Below are 12,219 nucleotides of genomic sequence, written 5' to 3' on the forward strand. Positions count from 1 at the left end.
ATGGAAATGGTTTGCCCATATGGCACTTTTGGCCTGGCATAGAAGTGGGAGAGGGGCTCAAAAAGCAGCGTGCTGAAGAGATGCACAAATCAGTTAACCAGAAATGTGTTGTGCAGCTGCAGCTCCTGCTGTCAGCCAGTTCAGGACCAGGATACCTAACTCATGTCATTCCCACTGATGGAACGATAGGTAACAAGTGAAACTTCATCTTTCTGAAGGAAAAAACCCAGAAGCCAATTCATTGTTTACATCTGATGAAATGATTATGTTCCCATAGTGGATTTTTCCATCATATTGCTGCCTTAGTACCTGACTGGTGAATACAATCAGCCCCATCTCACGCCCACGAGAAGGCGAGTGCTCTCCTTTCTTGGTAGTTTTTACATGAAACCGGAGTCCTGAAGTCACATTTTTTCCCACCAGCTGAAGGACAGACAACTCATCCTTCAGGTGATCTCCTCTTCCCTCACCACATGTAAGTGGAGGTCTGGCCAACCCTCTTTTTTTGCAGTCAAGGGCTTTGAGATTGATTCCATGTGCAACCACAAGCAGTGTTTGCTGAAAACTGAAACCCGGTAGATTTAGCAATAGGGGAACAAGGATCTTTTAATAAAAGTGTGACATACACATTCAAAGAAGAACACGGAGACAGCATAGGTGTATCTACTATTTCCTTTCCTCACTCTTCAATTTCAGAGCAGACCTCTCCTACAAGCACTCTTTTGCTGTGGGAGTTTCAGTTACGAGTATCTGATGGCTCTCTTGCAGCAGCCTTACCCTAAAGGCAACACCTGCAACAGCCTGTAATATTTTGCAGAGATGTGTGCTAACACCCACATAATCGCCTTCCCAATCTCAGCTAACACTGTCATCTCTGGCCTCGCACTAGTGCAATCCTGCCTGTCGGGCCGAGCGTGCCTCAGTGCCTCCTACCACCTCCACCAGGCCTTTCCCAAACCTGCTCCATTCTGCACCACAGCAAGTGAAGCCTTCCAGCATGGTGGGTTACATGGTTACTGAAGAAGAGAGCCTCTGAGCCAGAAGAGCTCGATGTTTGCAGGAGATCCCAATCCATACTGGAGATATAATGATCCAGCACCAAGTGCAACTTCTCAGCTAAACCTGAAGGGTTTGCAAAGACAATGTGAGGTAAAAGAAACAAGCGTGTTTCTCCCTAAAGGAGCTCTGATGTAAGCTCTGCAAGATGCAAATGGGGACTTACCCATCCCACTGGAACTCATGTTGAAATAGAGCTTCAACAGAGCAGCTGGATATTGACTCTCTGAGAGCAAAAAGCTCCCAGAGCTCCATTACTAAAGCAGTTTAGAGATCCAAATTTGGCTGTTCCAGGGATCCAGCCGAGTGCCTTACAAATATACACTCCCCTTTTTGATGCTTCAGATTTAAGCAGGTCATGGGCAGAGCACAGTTCTGTTTCTGATACATTCGCCTTGAAGATTTCTACACTGATGCTACCTTAACCTAGTAAAGTATCAGTTGCTGATCTGCATGTTAAGGAACTGTAGCTGTCTGCAGCACCAGGCCAAGCAAAAGAACCCTTCAGGCATGGACAATTTCACAACAGTTTGGAAAATTAGTTGATTAAACAATCACATATGTATTCAACTAACAACAAAAATATCTCCCTGTGCCAAAAGAAAAATCCACATCTGAATGAATAATTCGGGTTTAACAGAATATCATAGTTGGTCAGTGTGCAACAATATTTATTCAAGAGCTTCTAAACTTAGTGGAACCACATGTGTGAGGACCAGCTAACTTTGAATCCAAATCCAAAAGATGAGGAACTCACAGCTGGATAGGCAGATAGAGACCTCTAGTCTGAATCCTGAGCAAGCCACTGAAAACAGCGAGCTCAGTGGTCTCTGGTGGAGGAGAATCCCTAACAATATTTAACAAGAGATTTCTGAGCATCAAGCAGAATGAATTACAGTTCCACTAACCACATGTGTCAAGTCCTCCAGAGAAAAAAGTGAATCTATCCACAGTCCCACCGAGGGGATGACAGCTACTTCTGTAAATACTGCAAGCGTCCATGTGTGTCTCTTCAAAAAGGCATTAAGCAGTGCCACAGACCCCAAAGACACACTTTGTGGGGCTTTCCGCAACAGCAAGGGTTTCTTTCATTTATCAAAGAGACCATATTCACAGCTGGAAATCTCAGGAGAGCAAAGGCAATGCATTTACCTCTCAACAACCGAATCCAACAGGAAGGGTGACGTGTAAATAGGAGAAAGAAGGAGAACTGCCTTTAAAGAGCCAAATCTCTGCTAACTAAAAACAAGATTGTTCTTTGTAAATAGAGAGGACAAAACAAAACTTCCTTCAGGCTGTACAGTCACACAACAAGCAGCACATGTCTCCTAACTAGATAAAGTCCTGGTAAGCCACAGGTCACAAACTCTCCAGGTTTTTCAGCACTGCCTACTTTCAGTCAATTCTAATCTTCACTTCTGGTGCAGATGTATTTTAAACAGGTATTGTGAAGGTCATAACATTATGAATAACAAGGGCATTGCTTCGAGGCTGCAGTTCCTGCATTTCTACGTGTTTATACAGTGGAAGCTGTGGAGTCCTTACTCCCGTTGCTTGCCAGCTTTACATTAGCATCAAATTCTGACTGAACAACCACGGCGGGAAACAACTTACAGCTCATGCAGCTTCTGACAGAAGCTCCAGCCATCAGGGTTGATGCGGGATATGGAGTTGTTACTGAGGTGAAGCTGGTGGAGGGATGAAAGGCCATAGAGCGAGCCGCTGTTTACTTCTGTCAGGCTGTTATAATCCAGGTGCCTGTGGAAAAAAATTGGAAGGAATTGACAGATGTGCAACATCTCCAACAAGAATATTTTAGCTATTCCTGCACACATTTCTACATACCTATGTGGATACACCCATGTGTAGGCACTTCTTGTGCAAGCGAGGGATAGAAAATCAAGTGCAACACAAGGGAAAGGTGTAAGGCCCTCCCTTAGCCCAAAGCCCTCTACCATACGCAGCCCCACACAGCCTCTCAGTACAAAGGCAGAACACTCTCTGCCACCAACACACAGCCACAAGCTGCCAAGCCGGTATGTTCCGAGGGCTTAAAGCCCAGAATGAGGTGTGACTGCAGAGGTATGCTCCACTGCATGTAAATTGGGCTAAGCATCCCATTCAAGTTTGTATTTGCAGAGTCTCAGTTGTGTGACAGCAGCTTCCACAAACATACTGCCTTGATCGCTTGTGACTTTACAAACACTTGAAAGCCAATCACATTGCAACTTTCAAGCATTTCTCTGCAATGACTGTTCTATTTGCTCTCTCCTACGGAAAGAACGCATCACTGAGATTAAACCAGCTTTAGTTTCTAGGTTTCCCCAGAGGCAGAATAATCAGGTCTGCAATGCATAGTTTCCATGTATCAGTTGAAAGAAAGGTACAGGAGCCAGATGAACTTTTATTTAAAGCCCAATTGAGAACTTACTGAACGTTCAAACTGGTAAGCTTACAAAGGAACACTGCCACAGCTTGAAAGACAGGATTTTTTACTGAACACCTAGCAGAGCAATGAGTAAACAGCGGGTCAAACAAAGGCTGCTGCAGCACTGCAGAGATCTTTTCATGCAGGACATGAAAAGAAACATGAAGACTGGCACCAGTGCCCACAGGTCTGCTAAACAGAAGACCATGTTAACAGGTGAGGTCTAGACTGTCTGAGAGAAAAGAATGGAGCTTTCCAACTTACAGAACTTGCATCTTGGCCAGCCCCCAGAAAGCTCCATCAGTCAGTTTGCTGATGTTGTTGCGCTGGAGTTTCAGGACTTCCAGGCTGTCCAGTCCCTGGAATGTCAGGCCTTCAATCAGGCGGATGCGATTCCGGTTCAGCTCCCTAAAATTGCCAAAGCCAAACAAGTATATTAAATCCCAGTCCTTTCTCACAAAGTCATCTGTGCAGCAGACAATGGGGACAGCAATGCCAACAACTCCTCCATCAACAGTTCCCAGGAGAGAGCAAAGCACACCGGAAACTTTCAATCCCAGAGCCAGCCTGGGAAGTCAGCTGGGTGTCATCTGTTAAACAAACTCACCCTGCGACAGACTCTCACTACAGAGAAATAACAGAGACAGGGCTGCAATTCTTCTTCAACCCTCTTTTCTCTGAAGATCTTTTAAGCCATTTATCCTTTTCACCCATTTTCACACCATTTGAACAAACACAATGAAACATCAGCATTTTCTTCCTTACAATCCAAGGTTTTGCAGGACTTTTTAACGGCCCTGTAAAAACGCCCTCTGAAACAAATGGGTGCTGTATGAAGCCCGAGTGGAAGTTTTATGGCAAAGTTAGAAAAGAAAGCTCTCAGTTCCCCTAAAATAAATCCTGTTTTTCTTTCCCCCCCCTGTGAGGAGAAACTAATAAAGACTGGAACAAGTTGTTTCCAGTAATAACCAGTCTTAGTATTCCACCTATACAAAAATCTTCAGCTTGCTTCATTAAATTTCCTCTTCTTTTTCTCCATTGAGTGAGGGGAAACTCAAGGACTTGGGAATACTTTCTTTTTCTTTATCCTCAGAATAATGATACAGACATCAGCACAGCGCTCTTCACCAACCCATGTGGAACAGCATTGTGGACTATCAGACACGCCAGGTGAAATTCTTGTACCATAACATCAGTAAAGAACTTTACTGACACAGTGTATTGTAGACAAAGCTGCTCAAATCAACACCTTTTGCACTTGAAGGATTGATCCAAGGTGGCCTCCCCATTCAGTGTTTGTGTTGAACAGAACGATGAAGGTTACAATGTCAGAAATTGTTTTGGTAAAAGGAGGAAGATGGGGAATTTCAAGCTTACTTTGTAACTGCATTAAAATAACAGTGCTGAAGTTGCACTGAATTGAGAGTAATTAAAGTCAAGTAAGCGACTAGGAAGTTTTCAGTCCTAAGGACTGCTGCCTGAATACGTTTCCTAGACTATTGCTAAACAAGGCTTGGCCAGAAAAAGAACTGTACACAACAGATTCTACAACACATCCAGTCTGTATAAATTGCTATTCATTCCTGTTTATCTATAGGGTAAACAACTAGCTGTGAGACTGTCTTATGAGTCTAAGAAACCAATCACTCTGAATTTCAGTGAAAACACAGACTGAGTTGACCTTCAGTTTATTACACTTTTGCACACAGTGCAGACACAGCATATTGCAAGCTCTCAGCTAACGGAGAGCAACTTCCAACTGAGAGGCAACAGAGTCTTAAGATGCTGCTGTGCTACACGATCCCAAAATGACAGTGAATTCTACACATATGCAAGCACTAATGCACATCCATTCATTAGCCCATCTTAAGGACCTGGCTCTCAGTCAAAAGGTTGCGGTGTAGAGGTGTGAGTTCCAACAGCCTTTGTGGAGCTTTTGTTAACAGACAGAGGCTGAACTTTCACCTATCAAATGTGATGGAAAAACTGCTCGAGGCCTCAGGCAGGGACCATTCTCCCAGCAGAAAAAGCAAATGGGAAAAGTTCACCCATTAGAGCTGCTATTCGCCATAAAGCATATTTATAGCTGCAGATGTCCATGCGTCTCCATGCAGCTCCTGCCATGCAGGCTGCAGGCAGGACAATAACGATGTGTGTGTTAACTCATCTAGAGTGTTATTTTCTCTGCCCAAATACCACAGCACAGTTTAACAACCTTTCGTCATTGCTTTTTTATTGCCACATAAAGATACCTGTGTGGTCTTGAAAACCTAATGTGGTGGCTGAGCTCTGTCACTCAACAACAGACACATCTTCCAAGCCTCACTTGCACCACAGACACCAGCAGTTTTCAAGGGAATAGATTTGTTCTATGCTATCGTTGCACAAGATGCTGCTACTCACTGCAGCATCCATCCCTTCTCACTCAATCAAGAGAATGGCCTGAGAAGCCAGGAGTTAAGAGGAAAAAAACGGACCTCTCCCAGCATGTGCTGACAGAAGACTTGTGAGCAGTACGTTCTGAGTTTTACAGACAGCAGGTGAGGAAGGGTGACATTTGGTGCACGTATCCCCAGGGACATTTTGTCTCCATCAAGAAGCTTAATTAAAGCACACATTTCTACTCACAGTTGTGTCAGCCTGGGCAGCCTGAATGCCTTGACAGGAAGCTGAGTGATCCTGTTTTTACTCAGACGAAGTGTTAGCAGGGACCGTGACAGACTATCAAAAGCACCAGGCTCCAGGGTGCTGATTCTGTTGCTCCCCAGGTAGCTGCAATAAATCACAGCAGAAAAATGAACAGTTCTGTCAGAATCTCCTTTTATTGGCATTTAGTTGCTCTCCAGACAGGCTGGTGGAATTACAGAGGTGGTTTGGATTTCTGGCTGCACAAGAAGCACAGTGCCTTCCCCAGAGCCATACAACAAAGGTGGAGATGTGCTGTGTGATCTCTGAGACCTCCTCTATACCCTCCTACTTCAGAAAGTTTGGAGCAGAAGGCAGAAACTAGAGAATACTGCATTGCAAAGTGACTCCAACCATTCCCCATCTCTTAAGATTCTTCCCTCAGCGTCTGTCCCAGGGCTCTTTCTTACTTGGACCCTCCTCTTGCCCACAGAGGCTGGTCCTACAGGTCAAAAGACAAACATCGGGTGTAACACATACCTTCTTCTATCTCCTTGCAACCAGGGCAGAAGCTTCTGTGCAAACTTTAATGCTAACAGATCTGTATGCAGCTTTTCAAAGATACATAAAACAGCTTTTTAGACTAGGGATAAAGCTCCGTAGGGAGGGCATTAATCTGCTTCACCTCCTGCTTACGTCAAATAACTAAGGAGCAATTTCTGTTCTTAATGTTCAGTAGCCACCTTTATTGTAATTACAAAATAATCCTTCCTGCTCCTCTCTCTGGTGCAAATGAGCTGATCTGGGAAGCAACAGGAAACTGGGGAAGATACTGCCCTGCACAGCAGCTCAGGCTTCTAGGTCTTAAGCAAAAAGACACCCATGTCTGATGGATATGCTGTAACTTTCCTTTGCTGTGAGATTCCTATGCAACACAAACAATATTCTGTGTTCTTTACAGGTATATTAGAAAACAAATCCAAAAAGTCCGACAAATAACCCCACAGTGGGGACAATTCGATTCTCTTTGCACTTAAAGAACTTACAATTAAGCCCCTGCTTTCTATGTCATTCCTTCCCTTCTTTTAAAAGAAGAGCTTTGAGGCCCTTTTCTCTGCTGTGGTAACTCAACAAAAGCTGTTCCCAACCAGAGAAACTCACAGCTCCTTTATGTGAAGTCCCTGTGGAAAGCAGCCGTTTCGGATTTCCGTGATGTCATTGAAACTCAGGTCCAACGTTTCCAGGGCAACGTAGGGCTTCAGTTGACTTGCTTCAATGCTGCGGATCCTGTTGTGATGCCTGAAACGGTCAGGAGGAGAAATGGAGACAATTGATTTCTCTTGGATAAATAAGAACATCTGAAGTTGTAGCAGGTCGGCTACTGAGCTCACACACAGTGGTTTGAAGCACACTTTCATTATGTATCACAGGAGAAATCCACACCAGAGATAACTCCCCTAACCCCCACGTTGTTCCTACAACTAGAAGGAGTGGGGCACATACACTTGGAGGTTTCTCTGTTACTGCCAGTGCTTTACACAGAGCTACCTGCAGAGGAAACACAAATATAAATGATCTCCAGAAAAGTTACAAAATATTGCTTCCCTAATTCCTAAGGACCTTTCTGAAAGCACTCAGCACTGAACTACATTGCAGTCATTTGTAATACACAGAAACACTGTATGAGGGCTCGTTCTTGCAAACATTTCCTCATCTTTCACTGCCTTTGACCCAGTGCACCATCAGGGTGAATGCAGCACCATGTGCTTAGCCCAGGCACTGGCTATGAAAGTAGACCCTGTAACAACCACATGCATTTGCTGCCTCATCAGCAGCACTGATTGAAGGATTCCACAGCCACCAAACAATTCAATACCTCTACACTTCATCTGGACTCAACAAGGCCTAGCAAAAAATCCCCTGTCCTTTCCTCTGGTTTCTTTCCGGTCTGAATCAGTGGAGAGAACAGTAACCAATTAAAAAATAAATACATGATGCATTAGTCACAAGAAGCAGAGCGCATGCCTGATGTGAATTTAGACCAGTCATTGATATTCCTGGCAAGGCTGAGAGTGAGGCACTCCAAACAGAGACGCTCACCAGACACTTGAGAACTTGCTGAATAATAAGAGATAGCAGAGTGGGTTCTGACAAGTACCATGGCTTGATCAGGCTGCCTCCCTGCTGCACAGCCAGCACAGACGGCTGCCAGTGAACGCACTCTGAATGCAAACCGGGATGCCCCAGCTCTCCTGGCAAAGCATCAGCTCCATGAAATCCCCTCCTGCCCCATGAGCCTGGCAGAGCCTTTGAGGCACCGGGGAGCGGCTCTCCTCCTGCCTGTCCCATGTGCCTGCAAAGAGCCTCTCCCTCAGAAGGAAACACCCACAGCACATGGCAATGGACCCCAGAAACTCAAAGAAATGCTGCTTTGGTTGACAGGCTGAAATGCCCCTTAGTTAATGCAGCGCTGGCTCAAAAAGTCATTGAGGACAAATTTTGCACTGCCAGAGCAATGCTCTGCTTACATGGTGCAAAAAGGCCCCAGGAAAATCAAAGAGAAGTCATAACTTATGTCCCCAAATGGTTAGAGCATGGGTTACAGGCACACCAGCTGTAGAAAAGGCAGCAATGTGGCTGCTACCCAACTGACCGTATTCCTTTACAGCGAGGAAGGAGGACGTGTGAATTTTCACATCCACAGCACACAGTGCAACAGAGCTGCAGTGAATTTGTTAATAGTACGATTGAAATACAGGAAAACTCACTAGATCCACGTTTTTGTGACCACCATAAACCAAACACGTGGTAAGGGAGATTTCCAGCAGGACTAGTTTATGTTGTGAGGCCTCAGTAAGCAAAATGGGCAAGTTCAAAAATTTCAATCTTTTTTCCAACCCAAAATAAGAGTGAAATAAATGAGAACGTGTGACCTGGTTCAGGGAAGTACCTCAGAGCAGAGCTAAGTGAAAGCAAACCCCAAGCATGCTCTCTGGAGTTCTGCTGAAGCAGTGGCTGTGAGTTCAACTCTGATCTCATCTGGGCTGTGATGGCTGAGTTGAATCTGGCTGTAAATTAACAGGAAATGAAGGCTTGTACAAATGAACATGAAGAATCTATAAATTACCTGACAATTCCTGTGCAGGGCAGCTAAGTCTATAAGGGAGTGAGAGCACCAAGTGAGTTTGGACATGAAATGCTCTTCAGAAGCCAATGTTATTTTTTTGGAGTATTAATATTTCTGTGCTTTAGTTACTCAACATATATCCAGTCTGCCTGCCAGAGCTCCCAGCCCTTCCCAAAGGACAGAGTTTCAGGAAGGAAGAAAAAGGCAGAAAAGAACTGTATTTGTCGAGCCATGTTTGTAGCTTCCAGGTGCCTTCTGTCCGTTTGCATCTTGCTTTTTTCGTGCTACAGCTGGCAGATGAGATGGATGCATTACTTCACGCAGGAATAAACCAGCCTTCGTTCTCTGCCTCTCTCCATCTCCTTCAAACATGGGTTGGCTCCAAACAGAACGCTCAGCTCCAAGCAGCATCCTGGCCAGCCCCAGCTGGGGAATGTCAGACAGTTTGCTGCAAAGCACTGCGCTCTCTTCAAACAAAACCAGCCCCACGGACTTTTCCTATACAAAGCATGTGATACGAACGCAACATTGGCCAAACCTTTTACTAGCTTGATTACGTTTTTTCCTCTTTCAGGAAGAGCTACAAGGTGATTTAACCCTTCCTGTTGCTACTTGGTTTCTTTCAGTTTGCCATCCCTTGTTCCCAATCCCACCACGAGGGTATTTTATAGCAAAAAAAGACGAGTAACAAAGCTATGACTGCCTCTCTCCTTTAGCACCAACTGGAGAAGGGCTAAGTCTGTACCGACCAGCTCCTTAGTTTACACTTCCATGGCTTCAAAGGTGGCAGATCAGATTTTAGTACCAATTGCTGAACCAGGCTTTAAAGCAGAAATTACTGCTGCTTCCACATCCAATCTGCCTCCAGGTGTCTTTTCCTCTCCCCACTCCCCTCTTCTCAGGTATCACAGCTTGGAAACAAATTTCCCTGCTTCTCTTTAGCCAGCATTAGCTTCAGAGTGTAAGATGACAAGGCTTCAAAGAGAGATTGAGCAATAAGAGCCAGGAGTAGGAGCCAAGGCTCTTAGTTTCTATTCGAAGCTCTGGCACCGACTCATCTGCCTTGGACAAGTTGCTTAACCCCTTTCTGCCACTGGGTTATCCATCTGCACTGTAACGCACTGGCAGACTAAGATGCTGCAAGCTGCCCTGACTGAGAAAGGATCTGGAGTAAAAGTAGCTCAAGTGAAAAAATAAACGCTAGGGACTGAGGAGCCCATCTGGGTTTGCTCACAGATGAGGGCAGCTCCAATAATAGCTGTATTCCACCCTCGCTCCTGGAGATGTCCCATTTGCAGCTGAAGCAGATGTCGGTGCTGTATGAAGGTAACTCGAAGTCAGTGCTGGATGGCTTTAGCACTGTATGCAGCTCAAGTTCCAGCTGCAAACAGAAAGGTGAGTGCAGGGGGTACCAACCCCCACGCAGCACCACTTACCCCACCGGCACCCCAAGATGCTGCAGCCCTGCACAGCTCTCCAGTAGAGTCCTCGGGATTACAGATTTGAACTGAACTCAGTCAGCCCTTCGCTGAACTGAGCCCACATGGGGCTCATCAGGAAGCAAATGATCGCTCTGCTCTTCTCCAGGCTGCTCCAAGGCACAAAAACAAGCAGAGTGGTCCAGTGCAGTAAAGCATGTTTGGGTTTGCTCTGAGCCAGGAGGGAGCTGAAGGGGGCAGCAGGAAAACAACAGGTGGCACGAAGTCAAAAGCTCACAGCATTTTCAGGAATCCCAGCTTGTATTTTAGAGGTAAAGTTACACTTTAATCCCAGTGGATTTCCAAGTTCAGAGCGTCTTTGTGAATATTTATTTGATAAACAGGCTGTGAAACATTTTCCACTTGATCTAATAGGAGATGAATTTACCTTCCTCCTTACAGCAAGCCCATCCCTTGGAATACATTGATCAGTTTAATTCAGATTGTGGCTTCACACTACTTCTCCGAGATGGATGCAGAGAGCAGTGCAAACACACTCCTCTGTTGTCAGAGCTGCACTTATTTCCACCCAGCAGCTGCCCATTAGAAAGCAAGCAGCCCCTCAAATGGGAATGTGTGAGCAGCTCTGCTCCAACTGACTTAAGATACAGCAGCACAAAACCTCCTGCTTTACACTAAGCTTGACTTACAGCACAAATGCGGGGTGTGAAGTGAGGCTGGAGGCAGGGAGAAGCACATGCTCAGCCTTCGTGCAGTGTCAGCTTACAGAGCTGGCGGGGCTCGCTGAAAAAAAGAAAGCCTTAATACAGCAAACCTATTAAAACTGACACCTGTTATAGGCATCAAGAATAAAACCAAGCTTCAAAAGAGGCTCCGCACGTCGGGTAGGGTTCTATTAATGTGTGAGCACATTTTCAAAGTCAGAGTATGAGAGAGATCATAGGACTGAAAACATGAGGGTGAGACGTGCACGGTTTGGTTAATGCTTCCATACGGGGAAAGTACTAAAGAACAAACCAGTGGCAGAGCCAGAAAGATACAGGTGTGCTACTGCAGGACACGCCAGGCTCAGTGTCAGGCAGGGCACGGCCAGAATGGAGACCAAAACCACAGCAAGACAAGATGGTTCACACACACCGTGACTGACCCAGGCCTGGAGTTACCTGCCCTCCTGCTCACACTGATACTCATGGAAATGAAGAAGATTTAAGGTACTGGTTTCTTAACACCTTAAATTATCTGCCATCTGGTTTTACTACATCACTCACTACATGTAGAAAAACTAAAAGGCACGGCATTATAGTGGAAAGCAATGCCTGAGCAACATCTATGACAAAAGGAGGATGAGCTGGATTTGATAAACTGAAAGACACATCTGTATTTATGACAACAGCAACAGAGAAGTTGCTGTGAAGTATCTGCCTTGCAACAGTGAGACCATCCACGCAACAGGGCATGGAAGGAACACGCACGCAGGTGACAAGCTGGAAATCTGTGCATGAGACCTTCCCCTGCAAGTCTGAACTACCCAAAGCACGTCAGCC

The 12,219-nt window shown here is 45.4% G+C and overlaps 1 protein-coding gene across 1 annotated transcript in view; it reads right to left on the bottom strand.

Moving 5' to 3' along the window:
• LRIG1 (leucine rich repeats and immunoglobulin like domains 1) overlaps nucleotides 1-12,219 on the bottom strand; it is a 75,783-nt gene that overhangs the window by 21,389 nt on the left and 42,175 nt on the right. Inside the window, 4 exon segments of the mRNA XM_015875192.2 lie at nucleotides 2,671-2,814; nucleotides 3,749-3,892; nucleotides 6,113-6,256; nucleotides 7,271-7,408. Coding sequence (XP_015730678.1) covers nucleotides 2,671-2,814; nucleotides 3,749-3,892; nucleotides 6,113-6,256; nucleotides 7,271-7,408 — 570 coding nt within the window.

This window comes from Coturnix japonica, chromosome 12 (genome assembly GCF_001577835.2).
Source record: "Coturnix japonica isolate 7356 chromosome 12, Coturnix japonica 2.1, whole genome shotgun sequence".
NCBI classification, from domain to species: domain Eukaryota; kingdom Metazoa; phylum Chordata; class Aves; order Galliformes; family Phasianidae; genus Coturnix; species Coturnix japonica.